A 20,985-nucleotide genomic window follows, 5' to 3' on the forward strand; every position below is an offset into this window, starting at 1 on the left:
CTTACCTTAGGGATGAGGTAGTCTCTGAATTTAATGTCATGGGTCACAGCATGAGGTACACTGTTGGGGACGAGGTCAATGTATCTCTGGATCTCATGCACCACAGCATCTGTGTAGGGCATGCGGCTTCTGTCCTGCATACAGGGGCTCCGGTGTCTGCCAACCACATGGTCAATCTCTTCTTGGACTTTAGCTGATAAGACAGAAGTAAGAACAATAGAAAAGGAGAAAAATGGCACATTTACCATGAAAATTCACAGCTACATGAAGCATGAAAAGGTGTCCCAACAGCAATATAAACATGAGTTATATGTACAGAAGTACACTTAGACATGTAAAGAGAGTTGCCATCATGTAGATACATATCACTGTCCTACCAATTAGGTATTATGATACATTGGTACATGCCTACAAATTATCATAAATGATAACTAATAGAAAAAGAAGTAATAAAATGTTCCTCCAAATAAGGGGGAAACAATTAAAAATCATGGTCTTGCACAAAGTAAAACAAGAATCAAATATTAATTTTTTTTGCCATATCACTGACTTTTTTTAAAAAATATTTTATTTTATTTTATTTTGCCAATATACATTGTGGTTGATTATTGTAGCCAATTACCGAAACCTCCCTCCCTCCTCCCTCTCCCTCCACCCTCCCAACAATGTCCTTTCAGTTTGCTTGTCATATCAATTTCAAGGAATTGAAATTGTTATGTCAAATATTAATATTAAATTAATAGATTAGAATCAAATATTAATATTAAATTAATATCAAAATAATACACGGGGGTTAAAATTAAATTGTAATGGATCTATATATGTACATGTTTTTGTGTGTCTGCATCTGTGTGTGTGTGTGTGTGTGTGTGTTTGTGTATAAATTTGCAAAGGCACTCTCCTCATCTTCCCACTTCCCAAAAGTGGCCGCTTTGAGCATTCTTCTGAAATTTATAGTCATATTTCTAAAGAACGACTCTGTATTTCTTACTTAACCATTTTAGACAATATTTAACAATTTACTGCTATGTGAGTTGAGAATTTTCAACTTCATCTCCAGCCCATATATTCACACCCACACCCACAGATATCACACATACACAGACATACACACAGAGACACACAGCCTCCTGCACTTCCCCGCACACCATTTTCCAGAATATATATAGACTACAAGTTTTGGTCATATTTTACATCATTCTAACTACATAAATATTCTTCCCTAGTAAGTCAAGTGTGCTTATGTATTATACATGGTATTTTATTGAACTTAAACTGTCTTTTTATTTCAATTCATAACTTTCTATTTCCCAAGTTAGAATTATTCCCAAAAGCTCAGGTAGATGTTTGAAACTCCTCATAACAATTTCCCAGTTATTGGGAAACCTCATAAAATCCATCACTTCTCCTTTGTTCTCGGTGTCTGTCCTCACACCTGAATTGTCCAACTGGTCCTTTCTGAGGTGGGTGTTTTCTAGGGCTGGTGCCCAGCAGCCTCTCTGACATTCGCATCCTCCTACATGAGGCCTACTGATTCCTGCAGCCCATGACTTCCTCTGACTTGGTTTCAGACATATGGATGGAGCACATCTTCCAGAAATTTTAGAAAAAGTAAAAATGAAGGTGAAATTTTAGGAAAATGTGCAGGTCTGAAAATACCTTTTTTCATAAAATGCAAGACAGTGGTCACTTTCGAGAATTCTGGTGCTGTCTGAATCCTAATCTTTATGCGTGACATATCTCTCTGAAAATTTTTAGGATATTCTCTTTAATCCTGGTGTTCTGAAATTCTACGATCCTGTGTCTTAGAGAGCATAATTTTATTTCCCTCACTGTGCTGGAAACTTGGCAAGAATTTTCAATTTAGATGGCAAAATAATAAGATCTTTCTCCTAGAGCTATTCACTCTTGGAAAGGATAACTCTGGCTGCTGAATTTCCAGAAGAGTGATGGAGGGAAAAGCTAAGAGCCTCAGAATTCAAGCACAGGACTCTTAGCAAACCTTCCTTTCCAGCCCCACACCTCACTGTTTCTCTCTCACTGCCCAGTGTCCCTGAACATAGGGCTTCTTGGGCTCAGTTTCTCTAGAGAATGAGCCTCCCTTTTCCTGTAGGAAAAAATCAGTTATGTGATAAAAGGAGTCACAGATGGAACTTGGACAGGAAGAGCCTCATTCTCTACCTTCTCTAACACTTGCTGCTTCCAAATATGGAACCGTGTGGGAATGCAGGAAGACAGATTAGCTTTCGTTCCTTGATCTATCTTCCTCTTCTGACAATTAGGTTTCAACTTCATCCTGTCTGATGAGTTAATTATCACCCTTTGATCTGCTCTCTGTGCATCAGAAACTTGCTGAAGACTTCTTGGCTTTTTCCTACACTCGTCTCCTCCTACTTTCACAGGACTAATCCTCATCGGTATTCAGGTTATTGCGATTTCATTGGGATCCTGACACAGAAGGGAAAAAGTATGTTTTTACCAGCTGCATGACTGGAATTCTTTGAAGGTAAATTATTAAAGAAACTCTATGCATGAAAGTTAAAATGACTGACATTTCCCAACCCCCATACTTACTTTGTCAAATACCAGTTTTTTGAAAACCAACTCTGGAAATATAAAATTCATTTAGCTTTATCTTGAGCCTAAATAGAAATATCTTGCTTATGAACTTAACTTTTTATCATAATTCCCTTACTGAAAATGATCTCAGACAGTCTCACTAAATATCCAGTTCTTTCACTTATGTTTCTGTAAGGAGAATTTCCATTTTTCCTACCCCAGCATTATAAAACTAAATTTTCAGAATAAGAAAAGGTATCTGCAAGAATGAATCTACTGTACAAAGAGGGCTTAACATAATTAAACCAATATGCAATCCCAATTCAGCCTGTGACACATCATCTACCATGAAATCCCGACATGGCACAAGAGCTTTATTGCCTTTCCTACTGTAGTGCAGTCTTCACTCCTCTCAGTCACCATCCCATATTCTGCAAAGATGTCCCATTTTAATAATATACTTAAATGTGGGCAGATTGCAGCTGCTGGCACAGTTGTTTAAATAATGAAGCTTTTCTAAATAAAACAGGATGGAGGAAAGTAACAGCATTTTCCCAACATCTTTGCTGAAATTCATTCTGCTCATCACCTGTCATACCTGTGACCTCTGGGTGCTTCAGCAGGAGCAGGAGTCCATATCTCAGAGTGGTGCTTGTGGTCTCTGTGCCGGCAACAAATAAATCACGAACAGTGATTACCAAGTTTTCAATAGTAAATTCAGACTGCTGGATGTGCTTTTCCTAGAAATCATTTGATACATTATCTGACAAATTGTTTATTAAAGTATTTAATTACAGTGAATTGAAAATAACACACTTTTTTATAAAGTTAGCAAACACAGAAACTGGAGAGTGTATTATCAAGAAAAACTACTATATAGTATGGGAGATACTGTAGATCAGTGGACCCAAACTTTATTTCCTACCCCCTTCTTCCTTGCTTGCCAAAAATTAAATTCATGAGACTCTTCCCAGCCAGGTTTGCCATGCAGCATATTTCTTTCCAAAAACACATAAGCAGATGCCTGTTGGTGCCCTGTCTTAGTCTTTTTGTGTTGCTGTAACACACAACAACAGACTGGGTAATGTATTTTAATAAAATAAGTTTATTTCTAATTGTTCTCGAGGCTGGGAAATTGAAGAGCATGGTGATAGCCTCTGCTGACAGTCTTTGTGCTGCATCATTACATGGTGGAAGGTGAAAGGGGAAGAGAGGGTGAGAACGAGAGAGGTCAACATGAGGCTGAACTCACTTTAACAACAAACCCACTCCCTCAATAATGACAACAACTCGTTTATGAGGACAGAGCTCTCATGAACTGATCACCACTTACTTATTAGGTTCCACTTCCCAACACTGTTCATTTGGGGATTAAGTTTTCAAACATCAACTTTGTGGGACACATTTAAACTATAACATTTCATGCCAGGCCCCCCAAATGCATGCCCTTCTCACAATGAAAAATATATTTATTCTATCCCAACAGTCCAAAAAGTCATAGTCCCAAGTCCCAATTTGTCTATATCACATGTGTATGAGACACAAGGCACAATTCATCCAGAGGCAAATTCCTCTTCAGCTTTAAATCAACAGAGTTAACAAGTTATGTGCTTCCAAAATATAATGGAGGGACAGACATAGGATAAACATTTCCTTTCTATAAGGGAGAAACAGCCAACAAGAAAGGGTCAGCTACTTCCAAGGAAGTCCAAAGCCCAGTAGGGAAAAGAGCACTAGGTTTTAAAGCTAGAGAGTCATCTCCTTTAACACCACATCTCACATACTGGGCACAGTTGGGCAACGGTAGGGCCTCCAAGAATTCAGGCAGCTCCACTCCTATTTCTTTGCTAGGCTCAGTGCCTTCAGCTCTCACAGGCTGAAGTATCATACTTGCAGATTTCCAAGTCTAGAGTGGCATCTGGGCAGCCCTACAGTCCTGAGTAGTGGATTTGGGAGTGGCTCCATTCACATGGCTTCACTAGACATTGCTCTTGCAGTGGGTCTCTGCTGTGGCTCCACCCCTGCTACATGTCTCTACCTGGGTGCAAAGACTGTCCATGAAATCTTTTGAAATCTAGATGAAGCCTGCCAGGGCCCCACAGCTGGTGCATTCTGCATGTCTCCAGAGTCAGCATCATGTAAATGCTGCCAAACTTTATGGCAACTTTGTATGACATATAATCAACACCTGGACACACTTTTGCCAAGGCTGTTGTGAATGAGGAGCACCATGCCAGAGTTTGGGGACCATGACCTCAAGGTGGTAGAGGACAGCAAATATTGATGTTCCACTGCCACCTCTCTGAAAACCTTGCCCTTAAGCTCATAGCTTGCCTCAAATACCTCTGAAATGTCTGGAGACCCAACTTTGAGTTTTTGAAGGCAAAGTTTCCTGTTGCTCAGCTTGGAATGAGCAAGTTGCATAGCAATACAGCAGCACAATACACTGTCCCCCGAACTGCCTGTCATGGAGCTTGTGTATGAGGAATGTTATCTTCTATGTGAGATGCCAAATTTACTTAAATTTAACAGACACTTTTTTCAACAAACACTCCTCTGGATGCTTGACCAGATTCTAGATTCCCAAAATACTTTCATCAGAGAGATTACGCAGGGTCGAGGATGGGTGATGGGCTAACACAAAGGCTGGCCATTGTTTCAATCCCTGCGGGCTAAAGCAACTTCCACAGTGACAATAAATAAGAGGATTTCAAAAGACAAAATTTTTATTAAAAAAGACAACCTGAGAGTTTTTCTTTCTTTATTTCTAAAACCTTAAGGAAATCTGACCTGTCTGAGTATATGCAGACATAACAGAAAAGAGATTCAAGTGATCAACTCTTTGCTAAATTAATTTGGAAAGTCACTAAATAAAGGTATGACTGCAGGCTATATCAAGTAACACTGGCAATTGTTAGACAAGAGAGAAAATCTTATTTCCAGAGTTAATACATTATAATATATTAAATCCAGCTCTCAACAAAAAGTTGCACACCATAAAAATAAACAAGGAATATGGCCCATTAGCAGCTAAAAAAAAAAGAATTTGACAGAAACCATTCCTGAGGAAGCTCAGCATCAGACTTACTAAGTAAAACCCTTAAGTCAAATGTTGTAAATATGCTAAGAGAGTTGAAAGAAACCATATACAAAGAACTAAAAGAAATCAGGAGAACAATGTATGAAAAAGTGGGGGTTATCACTGATAAGAAAGAAATTACTAGTTAAAAAATTTGGGAGCAAAAAGACAATAGTTTAAAAAGCAATTCACCAAAGTGACTTGACAGCAAGCTTGAGTAGGCAGAAGAAATAAATAGCAAACATAAAGGCAGGACAAGATAAAATACCCAGGAGTAGCAGGTGGGAAAAAAAAGAACAAAGAAAAATGAGCAAAGCCTTAGGAGCTTATGAAATTCCATCACTTCTACCAATATACACATATGGGAGCACTTGAAAAAGAAGGGAAAAAAGGGGCAGAAAAAAAGCTGAAGAAATAAAGGCTGAACACTTTCCAAATACGATGAAAGACATGAATCTACATAACTAGGAAGCTCAATAAATTCCCAAAATGGTAAAACCAAAGAGTCTCATAACAAGGTATGATTTGATTAAAATGTCAAAATCAAGGACAAAGAGAAAATATTGAAAGCAGCAAGAAAGAAGTGATTCATAACATACAAAGGATCCTCAATAAGATAATTGATTTTTCTTCAGAAACTAAGGAGTAAAATAATCATTGGAATGATACATTTAAAGTGCTGACAGAAAAAACTGTCAACTAAGAATTCTATATCTGGCAAACCTATCCTTACATAATAAAGAAGAAATTAAGACATTCCAATATAAAACCCAAGGTAAAAAGATTCCCCCCAAGTAGGTCTGCCCTGTAAGAAATGTTTAAGGGACTTAGCGTTCATGCTGGAAAAAAAAAAAATGACACTACAAAATAAATAAAAACCATAGTAAGAACTAAAAATCTTTATTAATTGTGAAATATTAAATATATCTGTATATGTAAATATAAAAGCATATTTTATGTTTTTGTAAGGGATCCTCTTTTTAGTTTGTCTATGATTTTTAAAAATAAATAAAACAATCATTATATAACTGTTACTGGGACACAATTTAGAAAGATGTGATTTGTGATAACAACAGCATAAAAGGAGAATGGAGTTCGATGGAAGCAGAGTTAATGCATATAATTTAAAGATAACTTACTATTACTTAAAACTAGATTGCCATTAATTAGGATGTAAACAGTAATCCTCATGATAACTACTAAAAAAATTAAAATATGCAAAGAAAGAAATCAAGAATGAATCAAAAAAGTTTACTACAAAAAATCGATCGAATGAAAAGTAAAGCAATATTGGAAAATTAAAAAGCAAAATTACAGGAGGCACATAGAAAGAAACAACATTATAGCTCAAATAAGTTTTTCAATATAACTAATTAAACTGTACGTGGCTTAAAATTACCATTTAAAATGCACATCTTGAGAGAACAGATTTAAAAATTAACTATAGACTGTCTATACAAGACTAACTTCATATCCGAAGGTACAAAAAGTTAAAGGTGAAAAAACGGAAAAAATTTTTTGCATGTGAATTATAGCACAAGAGAACTGGGATGGCTATACTAATATCAAACAGAAAGTTGTTAAGCGAAAACTGTTAAAGGAAGCAAAAACATTTTATATTGGAAAACAGGTGAATTAATCCAGAAGATATAACATTATAAGAGAGCCAAAAATATATGCATCAATCAAGAGAGCCCAAAAATATATAAAGCAAATAATGCACAGTACTGACAGAAGAAGTAGAGTTGCAGAAAAATAGTGGGAGACTTGAATACCCAATTTTTAATAAAGGATAGACTAGACAAAATATCAAGAAGGAAATACAAGATATGAACAATAATAGATATCAACTGTACCTCTAATCAACAACATAACTTTACAATCTAGAAACTAACAAACAAAACAGCAATCTAGACTCAAAACCGCCAGAATGAATGAGATATTTTTTAAACAGGAGAACAGCATTAGAACAATCAGTGACACCAAATACTGGTCCTTTGAAAAGATCGAAAACATTGACAAACAGCTAAACTCACTAAATGAAAAAAGAGGAGACAAAAACAAATAAATCATAAATGAAAGCAGGGACATTATTACTGATGTTAGGAACTAAAAGCTATTATAAGTTCTAATATAATAATAATATAATCCTATTATAAAAGAATACTATAAACAATTCTATATCAACAAAGTAGATAATCTAGATAAATGGAAAGCTTCCTATGAACAAAAAATTACCAAAACTGATTCAAGGTAAAATACAAAATGTGAACACACCTACAAGTAAAGAATCAGTAAACAAAAACTCCAAAAAAAAAAAAAAAAAAAAAGAAAAGAAACAGAAAAAGAAAGGTCCAGGACCAGATGACTACACTGTTGAAATTCACCAAAAAATTTAAAAAGAATTAAAACCATTTCTTACTCAAATTTTTTGAAAATATAGAAGAGGAAAAAATACTTGTACATATTCATATTATGACAGTATATTTTGTATGTTCTAATTTCTTGTAATTTTTACTGTCTGACTGAAGTGTGCATGTGTTACTTGTCTGGTAGATTATTTTTATCTGAAGAACAGGTTCAATGCATTCCAATTGCTTAACAATTTAATTATATATTTTCCACAATGTTTAGTGCAGTTTTATGTACACTATAGATACTTAAAATGATTGTCAAGCATTACTGGCCTGACCATTGAAACATTCCTAGTAAATACAGAACTATTCAATAAACTACCTAATGTTCAAGGAACCAAGGACTGAGCTGTCACTAAAATCTTACCTGCTCCATTTTTATGAGAAAGCAATCAATAAAGTCTCGAGGATTGTTAACGTCCAAAGATTCTTGGTGTTCTTTTATTTTCCCCAATATATAACTTTTTATATCAGCAATATTTTTAAATAATGTCTTATGAATCCCTGGGAAATAATCAAAGAGAAAAGGGAAAGTATTGCAGATCTGAAAAAGAAAACAATAATTTATTAAATAAGAAACATATAATAAAGATATATGCCATATACCAAGCCCTACTTAGAAATTATAACTATAAATTTGAAAGCAAGTGCCAGAATGCAACCCAGCAGGCAGGCCTCACCACTGCCGCCCAACTTCAACGCCAGCCTGGCCGACTGCACATGGATCAGGGAGGCGCACAGCTTGAGAAGCGGAAGATCCACAGAGACCACACACCCTGTAGTGCCACCTCACGACTCAGCAGGTAGGCCTTGCCCCCGCGGGCCAACTCTATCCCCAGCTCGGTCACCTGACTGCATGCTGACCAGAGAGGAACCTCTATGGAAAGGCCCAAGACCCAAGGTGAGCACTCACCAAAGGCACTAGTAGCCAACTGAGCAGACACTGAGGCAGCCATACCAAATTCACAGCCCCAGCAGCATCCTACCCAGACAATCGTGTCAAACCAGTGGACCGTGAAATCCCATGCCACAATGACTAAACATCAAAGGAAAGATACCAGAAATATAAAAAATCAAGAAAGTACACCACCAAAGGGTAATAACTCTCAAGCTCTAGATCCTATTGAACAAGAAGCCCTTGAAATGTCTGACAAGGAATTTCGAGTGATAATTCTAAAGGCACTAAGTGAGATACAAGAAAACTCAGCTGGACAACATGATGAAATGAGGAAAAGTATACAGGACCTGAAAGAAGAAATGTACAAGGAAATCAATGCCCTGAAAAAGAATGTAGCAGAGCTTGCCGAGCTGAAGAATTCATTCAATGAAATAAAAAACACAAAAGAGAATTTAACCAGCAGGCTTGGAGAAGCAGAAGAGAGAAATTCACACCTTGAAGACGGGATGTTTGAAATAAAACAGGAAGACAAAAAAAAAAAAAAGAATAAAAAAGAATTAAAAACATTGAAGAAAATTGAAGAGAGATATCAGACAACATTAAGTGCTCAAATATCCTAGTCATAAGTATTACAAAAGGAGAGGAAAAAGGAGATTGCACTAAAAATGTATTCAACAAAATAGTGGCGAAAACTTCCCAGGTATAGGAAAAGACACATATCTTCAGATTCAGGAAGTTCAAAGATCCCCAAACATATTCAACCCAAAAAGGTCTTCTCCAAGACATGTTATAGTCATATTGGCAAAACTCAAAGACAAAGAGAGAATCTTAAAAGCTGCAAGAAAGAAGCATCAAATCACCTATAAGGGAGCCCAAATCAGACTAACATCCAACTTTTCATCACAAATCCTAAAAACCAGAAAGGAATGAAAAAATATATTCAAAACACTAAAAGACAGAGTTTGCCAGCCAAGAATACTCTACCCCACAAGGCTATCCATCTGAAATGAAGGGAAAATAGTATATTTCTCAGACAAACAAAAACTGTGGGAGTTCACTACAACATGACCACCCTTACAAGAAATTCTCAAGGGAGTACTGGGTTTGGTATCTGAAAAATAACTACTACTGCCAAAAAAACTCAAGAAAAATCAAAACCCACAAGTAAAATAAAAATGGTAACAATCAAGAGAAAAAAATGTTTATCTACAACCCAAGAAAGCAACAAATACAGAAGACAAACAGTAATTCGGAAAGAAAGGAACAAAAGACACTTAAGACATCCAAACAAAATCAATAAAATGCTAGGAGTAAATCAACACTTTTCAATAACAACTCTTAATGTAAAAATATTAAATTCCCCACTCAAAAGACACAGAATGACAGACTAGATTTAAAAGGAGGACGCAACTATATGCTGCCTTCAAGAGACCCACCTCACCCACAAAGACTCACATAGACTAAGAGTGAAAGGATGGAAAAAGATTTACCATGCAAACAGAAATGAAAAATGAGCTGGAGTAGCTATTCTTACATCTGATAAAATAGACTTTAAAGTAAAAACTATAAAAAGAGATAATGAGGGTCACTACATAATGATAAAAGGATTGATCCATCAAGACATAACATAAATATATACACACCCAATGTCAGAGCAGCCAGATTTATAAAACAAACTCTACTAGACCTAAAGAAGGAAATGGACACTAATACCATAATAGCAGGGAACCTGAACACCCCACTGTTAATATTGGATAGATCATCTAGGCAAAGAATCAGCAGAGAAACACAAGATCTAAAAAACATTCTGGACCAATTAGCCTTCGCAGATATCTACAGAACATTCCATCCAACAACCTCAGAATATTCATTCTTCTCATCAGCACATGGATCACTCTCCAGGATAGATCACATGTTAGGTCACAAATCAAGTCTCATCAAATTCAAAAAACTTGGAATTATACCATGTATTTCTCAGACCACAATGGATTCAAATTAGAAATAAATAACAAACCAAATTCTGGAAACTATACAAACAGATGGAAATTAAAGAGCATTCTACTTAATGACATATGGGTCCAAGAAGAAATCAAACAGGAAACCAAAAAATTTACTGAAACTAATGAAAATAATGTTACATCATACCAAAACCTGTGGGATACTGCAAAAGCAGTACTAAGGGGGAAATTTATCACATTAAATGCTTACTTCAGAAGAGTGGAAAGATGGCAACTGAACAACCTGATACTTCACCTTAAAGAACTTGAAAAACAAGAGCAATCCAAACCCAAAATTAGTAGACAAAAAGAAATCATTAAGATCAGAGCAGAACTTAATGAAATTGAAACCCAAAAAGCAATACAAAAGATCAATGAATCAAAAAGTTGGCTTTTTGAAAAGATAAATAAAATTGGCAAACCATGAGCACAGCCAACTAAAAAAAGAAGAGAGAAGATCCAAATAACAAGAATTAGAAATGAAAAAGGTGATATTACAACTGATACATCTGAAATACAAGGAATCATTAGAGACTAGTATAAACAACTATATGCTAACAAATTTGAAAATCTGGAGGAAATGGATACACTTCTGAACACACACAAGCTACCAAAACTGAGCCAAGAAGATGCAGAATATATGAACAGACCAATAACAATCAAAGAGATTTAAGCTGTTATCACAAGGCCCCCAACAAAGAAAAGCTCAGGACCAGATGCATTCACAGCAGAATTGTACCAAACATTCAAAGAGAAATTGATGTAAATTCTCTACAAACTATTCCAAAGGATTGAAACAGAGGCAATTCCCACAAACTCAATCTATGAAGCAAACATCACCCTGATACCAAAAACAGGTAAAGGTACAACTAAAAAAGAAAACGACAGGCTGATATCCTTGATGAATATAGATGCAAAAATCCTCAATAAAATACTAGCTAACTGAATACAGCAACACATACACAAAATTATACACCACGATCAAGTGGGATTCATCCCAGGGATGCAAGCTTGGTTCAACATGCACAAATCAATAAATGTGATAGACCATATCAATAAAATCAAACACAAGGACCATATGATTATCTCTATAGATGCTGAAAAAGCATTTGATAAAATTCAACATTCATTCAGGACAAAGGCCATCAATAACTTAGGTATATATGGAAAGTATCTCAACATCATTAAAGCCATATATGATAAACCCACTGCCAATATCATCCTGAATGGGGAAAAGCTGAAAGCTTTTCCTTTAAGATCAAAACTAGACAAGGATGCCCACTCTCACCACTCCTATTCAAAACAGTGTTGGAATTACTAACCAGAGAAATCAGACAAGTGAAGGAAATAAAGGGCATCCAGATTGGAAAAGATGGAGTCAAGCTGTTTCTCTTTGCAGATGACATGATCCTATATATCGAACAGCCTAAAGCCTCTGCAAAAAAATTCCTGGAGTTGATAAATGATTTCAGCACAGTAGCAGGATACAAAATCAACACACAAAAATCAGTAGCATTTCTTTTCTCCAATAGTGAACATGGAGAACGAGAAATCAAGAAAGCCTGCCCATTTACAATAGCCACCAAAAAAATAAAATACTCAGGAATTGAGTTAACCAAGGAGGTGAAAAATCTCTATAATGAGAACTACAAACCACTGCTGAGAGAAATTAAAGAGGACACAATAAGATGGAAAGATATCACATGCTCTTGGATTGGAAGAATCAACATTGTGAAAATGTCCATACTACCCAAAGTGATATACAAATTCAATGCAATCCCCATCAAAATTCCAATGACATTTATCTCAGAAATGGAAAAAGCTATCCAGACATTTATATGGAATAACAAAAGACCACACATAGCCAAAGCAATGCTGAGCAAAAAAAATAAATAGATAAAGCTGGAGGCATAACATAACCTGACTTTCAACTATACTACAAAGCTATAATAACCAAAGCAGCATGGTACTGGCATAAAAAAAAGACACACTGATCAATGGAATAGAATAAAGAATCCAGAAATCAACCCACACACTGCCATCTGATCTTTGACAAAGGCACCAAGCCTACACATTGGGGAAGAGACTGCCTCTTCAGGAAATGGTTCTAGGATAACTGGATATCCACAGGCAGGAGGATGAAACTAGACCCATACTTCTCACCATATACTAAAGTCAACTCAAATGGATTAAAGAATTAAATATACAGCCTGAAACAATAAAACATCTGAAAGAAAAGAGAGGAGAAACACTCCAAGAAGTGGGACTGGGCACAGACTTCAGGAATACAACCCCAAAAGCACGGGCAACCAAAGGAAAAATAAACAAATATGCTTATATCAAACTAAAGAGATTCTGCACATCAAAAGAAACAACAGAGTTCAAAGACAACCAATAGAGCAGGAGAAAATATTTGCAAAATATACATCTGACAAAGAACTAATATTCAGAATATACAAGAAACTGAAACAAATTTACAGCAAAAAAAACCAAGTAACTCAATTAAAAAATGGGCAAAGGAGCTAAATAGGCATTTCTCAAAGGAAGATATATGAATGGCCAACAGACATACAAAGAAATGTTCAATATCACTCAGCATTTGGGAAATGCAAATCAAAACCACACTGAGATACCATCTCACCACAGTTAGAATGACTAATATCCAAAAGACTGTGAATGACAAATGCTGGTGAGGGTGCAGAGAAAAAGGATCTCTCATACATTGTTGGTGGGACTGCAAAATGGTGCAGCCTCTCTGGAACATGTTATGGAGGTTCCTCAAACAATTGCAGATAGATCTACCATATGACCCAGCTATCCCACTTCTGAGAACATATCCAGAGGAATGGAAATTATCAAGTCAGAGATATACCTGGTCTCCAATGTTCATTGCAGCACTATTTACAATAGGTAAGAGTTGGAACCAGCCCAAATGTCCAGCATCAGATGAGTGGATACAGAAAATGTGGTATATCTACACAATGGAATACTACTCTGCTATAAAAAAGAATGAAATACGACCATTTGCAACAACATGGATGGACCTAGAGAGAATTATATTAAGTGAAACACGTCAGGCACAGAAAGAGAAATATCACATGTTGTCACTTATTTGTGAGAGCTAATAATAAATAAATAAATAAATACACAAACCACCGGGGGGGTGGGGACAGAAGAAGTCACAACTATTACAATTCCTTGAAGTTGATACAACAAGCAAACAGAAAGGACATTGTTAGGAGGGAGGGGAGAGAGGGAGAGAGGGAGGAGGGAGGGAGGTTTAGATAATTGGCCTCAATAATCAACAACATTGTATATTGACAAAATAAAATAAGATTAAAAATAAATAAATAAATAAAATAAAAATTGCTCTTTAGTACATAAAAAAGTAAAGAATAAAATAAATAAAAAAATAAAAAGAAAGCAATGTGGTGTCCATATTGGAAGGGTAGTTTACATTGTATATACATGAGCAATTCTCTTTGCCTATAGAACAATATGAGGGTGAAAATTCTGATAGAAGACCAAAGATATAACTATTTTCTGGACTCAGACATCATTTTTATAGTTTAAAAATATCTTTATATCAACTTCCTCATTTTCTGCATTAATTCTGCCCTACAACCTGAAAATATAAAATGATGTGAATGTTTATGGTTAATATTTTGTAGATGAAAACGGAGGTTAAGAAAGATTGCCCAACCTTCTCTTGAGCATAAAGCGAGACCTTGTTGTTTTTATTTCTATAAAGCAGCCTCAGAAATAAAACCATTATTTTAGAAGTGGGAGAGGGTCAAAGATATCTTGACACCAAACTATGATGCATCAGTGCAGTAGAGTGACTTTTCTAAGAGCGCATAATTAGTATTTAGGCCAAGTGAAAGGCATGCCAATTCAGCACAGGGAAAATTGTGATGTTTGTTTATGGTTCATACAGATAAAGTGAATTATTTTGTCATTCCCAACGCAGTTACTTGACAGCTAGGATCCCAGCTGAAGCACAAAACACCCCCACAATACTCAGTGTTTCCTGGCAGCTTCTATGGTCCCCAGCATTCTCCCTCCTTGAAGGAGATATTCTCTTCCTAAATCAGAATATTTCGGCCAAATAGTATGACAAAGAGGTCTCTAAGTGTTCATTGTACAACAAGCCTTGTGAGTAATGGAGACCTTCAAAATGGACTGGATGTCCATTGAGTGATATGGGCATCCTTTGGAAAGTTGACAAAGTACTTTATAGAAATGGCTTTGGTGGTTAGTGGAAAAACTGCAGGCCAAGGATCCAATGGGCTTGAAAGAAAGCCTGGTATTTGTGCACTTGTTTTCCGGTGGGTAAAAATGTTGCTATGGCATCTTTCCCTGATATGCGCTCCATCAGGCTCAGGCAGGACTGTGGTGTGCACTCACTCTACAGCATGGTGTATATAGAATTTTGGACCTGTCAGAAAAAAGAGCACTAGTGCTTTCTCAAAAAGAAAGTGTTTTGACCTCACCCGGATCCACAAGGAGTTTTGAATCCTGATGTTTTCACGCATTTTCTCCATCAAGTTAAGAAAATTCTGATCTTTATAATCAAAACGATTCTGGAAAATAATGGAGCAGATCACATTGCAGGGAGCACAGCCCAGGATAAAAGTGGGATCACACGGTGAAGCTAAAAAATTGAAAACAATACAAAAATGTACATGTGAACACTTTGACTATATTAAAAGTAAAGGTAATTTAGAAATTTCCTTTCCTATAAATTCCCTGAAGAGCAAAAAAGAATTCAGCATGCATAAAATCAACACATCACCTGTACCTTAAACCTCAGTTAGGGGCCAGCCAGTGGCTCACTTGGGAGAGTGTGGTGCTGATAACACCAAGTCAAGGGTTAAGATCCCCTTACCAGTCATCTTTTGAAACAAACAAACAAAAAAACCTCAGTTGACCATTAGAATCTCGCTAGTTAAATAATGATATTTCAAACACTCAATTCACATCTCCTGCCTTTATACCCTTTTAACACAAGGTGTCTGTTATTTGGAAGAAATAAAAACATTTTTAAAAACCCAGTAATTCAAGTTTTCAAAGCAGAATCGCAGCTGTCTGCGATGCCTGTAGACCATAAAGGTTTGAGATAAAAAGAGAGAGAATACTTGAGGACTGAAGACTATTTATATATACTGAATAGCTGAAAGAATCATGTGTTGAGCCAATAAAGAGGAACTAAGTAGAGAGAGACTATGCCTGAATTCATGTATTTAAAGGAACAAATATGAAAAGCAGTATGCATCCATGTTATATGAGAAGAAAAACTCATATAAATGAACAGTAAGTATAAGATGGATTTGTTTGTCTAAAAAAAAGAAATGTGAAATTTATATTTAAAATATAAATTCCAGGTAAGGAAAATTTAAAAACTAAAGTGATAAATGGAGTCTTCTTATTTATCATTTCAATGTAAAAAATAAAAAATAAAAGAAAGAAAGAAAATGCATTCCCTTCTTTAGGAACTAAATTTCCTTAAATTCCACTTATCATCCAAATTTAATTTATTTGGTAAAGCTACCCTTTTTTTTTTTTAAGATGACCGGTAAGGGGATCTCAACCCTTGGCTTGGTGTTGTCAGCACCACGCTCAGCCAGTGAGCAAACCGGCTATCCCTATATAGGATCCGAACCATTGGCCTTGGTGTTATCAGCACCGCACTCTACCAAGTGAGCCACGGGCTGGCCTGGTAAAGCTACTCTTTTGTGGATTATGGATATTATTCTGCATTGCCGTCAGCAGAATGGTATGTTTTACCAAATTTTTGTCCATTAGTTAGGCCAAATTTATCATTTTACAGGTTAAGAAATTAAGTTATAGGAAAGTGGGGTTTTTTTTGTTTGTTATTTGGGGGTTTTTTTGTTTTTTTCATGGCTAGTCTATAAAATGGGTTTCTTATATTCAAATGATCAAAAAACTTTATAAATAAAGAGCTCCCAAATTCACACCATGGAACCTTAGTAAGGGTGACTTGAGTCAAAAGTGTTCTGAATAAATGGTAGGGCATTGAACAGCAGGAAACCTGCTGAGTTCTATACCAGGTTACTTTAAAAATATCTAGGCTTTGAGTTTTGAGAAATGTTTTATTTTAGCCACTAGGTAGAAGGGTAATTGGGGATGTTTGGTGGAGTGTGTGTTTATGTGCCTGTGTGTGCGTGTGTGTGTGTGTGATTCACAGGTAAGATCTGATTCTTAGTCTTTCCTTTCACTTCATTTGGAAGAGAAAACTTAAAAACAAGGGAATTTGAAAACCAAGCTGATAATCAGATTCATTATGACAAACACTTCATACTTGAGTAGAGTTGGCAGTGGGAGGAAATTAATTACCACAAATTTCTTTTTTTTTCTTTATCTATTTTACTTTTTAATTTTTAATAAAAGAAAAACAACAAGTTATACAAGAAAGAAAAGGTAATCACAGATGCAATTTGGCTCAATGGTAAACAGTATTTATATAATCATAATAACATAAATACTGACTCCTGAGCTTTCAAAAAATAGTGACAAAACTATATGAAAAAATGAGGGAAGGACAATTGACTGGGGAAAAGCAGAGATGGCAGTTTAAGAAGAGAAGTCAGCTTCCAACAGTCAGATAGTTTATCTCAGATTCATGCCTTTTTTCTCATTGCACCTCACCTTCCCCCACACCACCCCATATTCTAGCTACTTTAAATAATTTGCAATTCTCAGACCAGCACAAATTGTACCATGCCTCTGGGGCCTTTGGACATGCTCTTTCTATCTTCTGCCCAAGTGCTCAGCTCATGGCATCTCCTTGATGATGGCCTTGCTAGCCGACCCAGGTAAAAGCAACCACTCCTCCTTTGGCATGTACTGTGCTCTGTACACCCTTCTGTCATCATACCTATAACACTTTCTTGCACATATTTACAAACTTACCTGTTTCTGATTTAATAAGCTATAAGCTCCCTAATAGCAGAGAACATGTGTTCATCTCTGTGTCACTAAATATTTCTCTCTGTACAACTATGATCCTTCTTTCATAAAGGAAATGTCATGCCATTAAAAAATAATCAAACAGTGTCCTAACCATGGTTATTTTTTGGTGGGGGGGGTGAGTTTATTTGCTATTTATCCTTTCTGTATTTCTAAAGTTTCTGTGATAAACATGAATTACCACAAATTTCTAACTCAAAATTCACTGAACATTAGCAAAGAAATATGGAAAATAAGCTATCCTTATGGAAGACAGAGTAAAGAGTAATTGATAATAGTAGAAATCAAGTTGAATAAATCTGTCTTTTAAATTCCCATTTGCATGTTTTAGAGAATTCTGTTCTAGCATATATTTGCTCAAGATAAATAAATCAGTACAGTAAGTAGTGGGTAACAAGAAATAATTAATGCTGGCTGCTTTTAAATAGTGTGGTGTTCACAGAGAAATAATAACTGATGAGAATTGTGGTGAGAGATGCCTAAGCAATTAAAACCCTAAACAGCATCATTAGTGGACAGAACAGGCACCGCCCTGAAAGAAACCCCCAGGTATGTCAGTGATGCTGGTGGTACAAATATAGCCCAATTGAATGAAATAATATGTGACTTTGTTCCAGTTACATAAGGGTGTGATGGGGTCATTCATACCATGTCTGGTCTCCAAGTATTTTCTGGTGAAATATTCTGGAATAGGTAACCCACACGCAGGCTACGGGGAAAACAGTTCTCATTAATTCTTTCAGAAATTAAATCAAACCTATTTTATGATTTCTGATTTGAAGTCAAAGAAACAAAGTTCGGAAGAAAATACGATTAAACCACACTCTACACACAATTGTACCTGCACACACAATACACATACACAAAAGCTCCCTTAGTCTCTGCTTCAAAACAGCCCTCCTCCATGTGAGGGTTGTTGCAGGAGAGAGCAGTCTGTTAAAGTCAGCACTACAGAGCAATGAGGCACCCACCGTTGGTTTTTCTCAGCTCCTCCACAAGGCAGCGGGCTTCCTCTTGAACACGGTCCTCAATGCTTCTCTTCCCCATCCCAAAATTCCGCAGGGTCATGAGCGAAAAGCGCCGGGTCTCCTTCCATCTCTTTCCATTGCTGAAAATAATCCCTAACAGACAGGGAGCAGAAACTAGGAGGGAGATCCCAGGCAAGGAGGAGTGAACCGACACTTGGCAGCTACATGGTTGGGCCAAGCTCTGCCTGAGGAGATGATTGAGTCTGTGTTTTACATCCTCCCACCCCCATTACCAATACTGACACAGACACGTGCACACTTACCATGTCCTTTATTAACTCTTTCAACCACTGGGAAACTGCCTCTTCCAGAAAACTCCTCTCCCATATCAATCAGGGCTTCCTTCACTGCTTCATATCCATGCAACACCACAATGGGCTTCATGCCAAAATGCACAGTGAACACAGGGCCATAGACTTTTGACAACTAGAAAAGGAGAGGCAGATAATAGCAAAACAAGATGCTATTTGGTCCAAATATTGTACCTGATTCAAACTGATATTATCATTGTGATTTTTTATCTTTATTTGGCACATAAAACTTCAAATATTTGTCAAATTCATTCATTAATAGAAAGGTGACTGTTGTAGCTGCCACTTATGGATGGCCTATGATGTGCCACACAATGCCCAGGCAATTGGTATACAGGTAACAATTAATATTCACACCGATACATTCAGCGGGATTATTTGCCCTGTTTTACAAGCAGAGAAACGGAGACCAAAGAAGTCCAAATTCATTTTAGGTGCCACACACTTATATACAGAAGACTCAAATTTGAACCTCTGCTTATTCAACCTCTGATGCTTGAGCAATTAATCAGCCCCACACATTTTGTTGAGACCAATGCACAACTGATGGCTTCAGAATCCCCTGTAAACCTCTCCGCATATGTATCCTGACTCAGTATTCCTGTGATGAACACTTATAAAGTCACTCCAGGTGATTCTGATTCCCAGCCCACTCTGGGACCTGCTGGTATTACTAGCACCGAAAGAGTGAGCACCACACAGGCAGCACCAGGACATGCAGTATCTCCTGGAAGAACAATTTCTAACATCCTCCAGCATTTTTGGCCACAGACAGCCACTTTGTGCAGAACTAAAAAGAATCCTGATACCACCAATTCATTCACTTAAGCTGGTTCTGAGCCCAGAGCTATTTCCTTGACATCACATATAAATTGGTTCTTCAGAGCAGTTCAATTTTCATGGCTACACTGAATAAAACACATGGCTAATATAATAGATGACTTTTTGAGTGAAATCTCTAACCACAAACTTCCCTTACCATTTACCTTCAGAAAAAAAAAATCATAGCAAATGGCTATAAAACAAGTAAGGAAAGCAGCACTCCCAAAGTTTGCCAGTTTGGTATTTTAATTCTACCATACAAAGACCTAAATGCCTTCTGCCCACAGAATATATTACGCCACTCTGCTATTTCTGACAATAACACATTGGTGAAAGAAACATCAGCATTTATAGGGAGTAATATGCTTTACAATGATATAATACTGTGCTTCCAAAAATGTATTTTGCTTAAAAATATGGGTAAATGTACTTACCCTTTGCAAGATGCTGCAGAATCATAAAGTGTACTTACATTGTTGAAGGATGTTTTCAGGTTCTTAACACCTAAATACAGCATATTTCCAATAATTGGCAGGGGAGTAGGGCCAGGTGGGAACTTCCTTCTCACAGAGCTCTGTCTCCAGAGTGAAAGCAGAAGCCAACAGGAGAGACAGAGCACCAGAACCACGACTGGATCCATTGATGCCTTCTTTTCTTACTACGACACTGGGTGCTTGCAATGCAAAGCTTTTATAATGCTCCCTTCTAACTTAGTACGTGCCTCTTTGGCACATAAAGTGATCAGTAAGCTAGATCCACTTGCACGCTGATGAGTGGACCTTGATTCGATGAGAGATAAAAATAGAATGTTCTTTACTCTTCTTGTCCTTATCAGTGCTCAACCTAGACATTCCAGCTTAACCGTACTGAGCTGGAACCCACATATC

At 36.6% G+C, this 20,985-nt stretch overlaps 1 protein-coding gene across 3 annotated transcripts in view; it reads right to left on the reverse strand.

The window, feature by feature from the left end:
• LOC134382632 (cytochrome P450 2C18-like) overlaps positions 1 to 20,557 on the reverse strand; it is a 34,587-nt gene extending 14,030 nt beyond the window's left edge. Inside the window, exons 1-6 of one of the 3 annotated variants that reach the window (XM_063103348.1) lie at positions 20,533 to 20,557; positions 18,909 to 19,058; positions 15,441 to 15,601; positions 8,420 to 8,596; positions 3,158 to 3,299; positions 6 to 193 (exon numbers count right to left, since the gene is read on the reverse strand). In XM_063103348.1, coding sequence (XP_062959418.1) covers positions 6 to 193; positions 3,158 to 3,299; positions 8,420 to 8,596; positions 15,441 to 15,601; positions 18,909 to 19,058; positions 20,533 to 20,557 — 843 coding nt within the window. Of the gene's footprint in view, positions 1 to 5; positions 194 to 3,157; positions 3,300 to 8,419; positions 8,597 to 15,440; positions 15,602 to 18,908; positions 19,059 to 19,228; positions 19,365 to 20,532 lie in introns of those variants that run through there. The other 2 variants (XM_063103346.1, XM_063103347.1) reach the window with 2 other exon arrangements.
• Between the last annotated feature and the right edge of the window lie 428 nt (positions 20,558 to 20,985).

The sequence above is a fragment of the Cynocephalus volans genome, chromosome 7 (assembly GCF_027409185.1).
Source record: "Cynocephalus volans isolate mCynVol1 chromosome 7, mCynVol1.pri, whole genome shotgun sequence".
NCBI classification, from domain to species: Eukaryota; Metazoa; Chordata; class Mammalia; order Dermoptera; family Cynocephalidae; genus Cynocephalus; species Cynocephalus volans.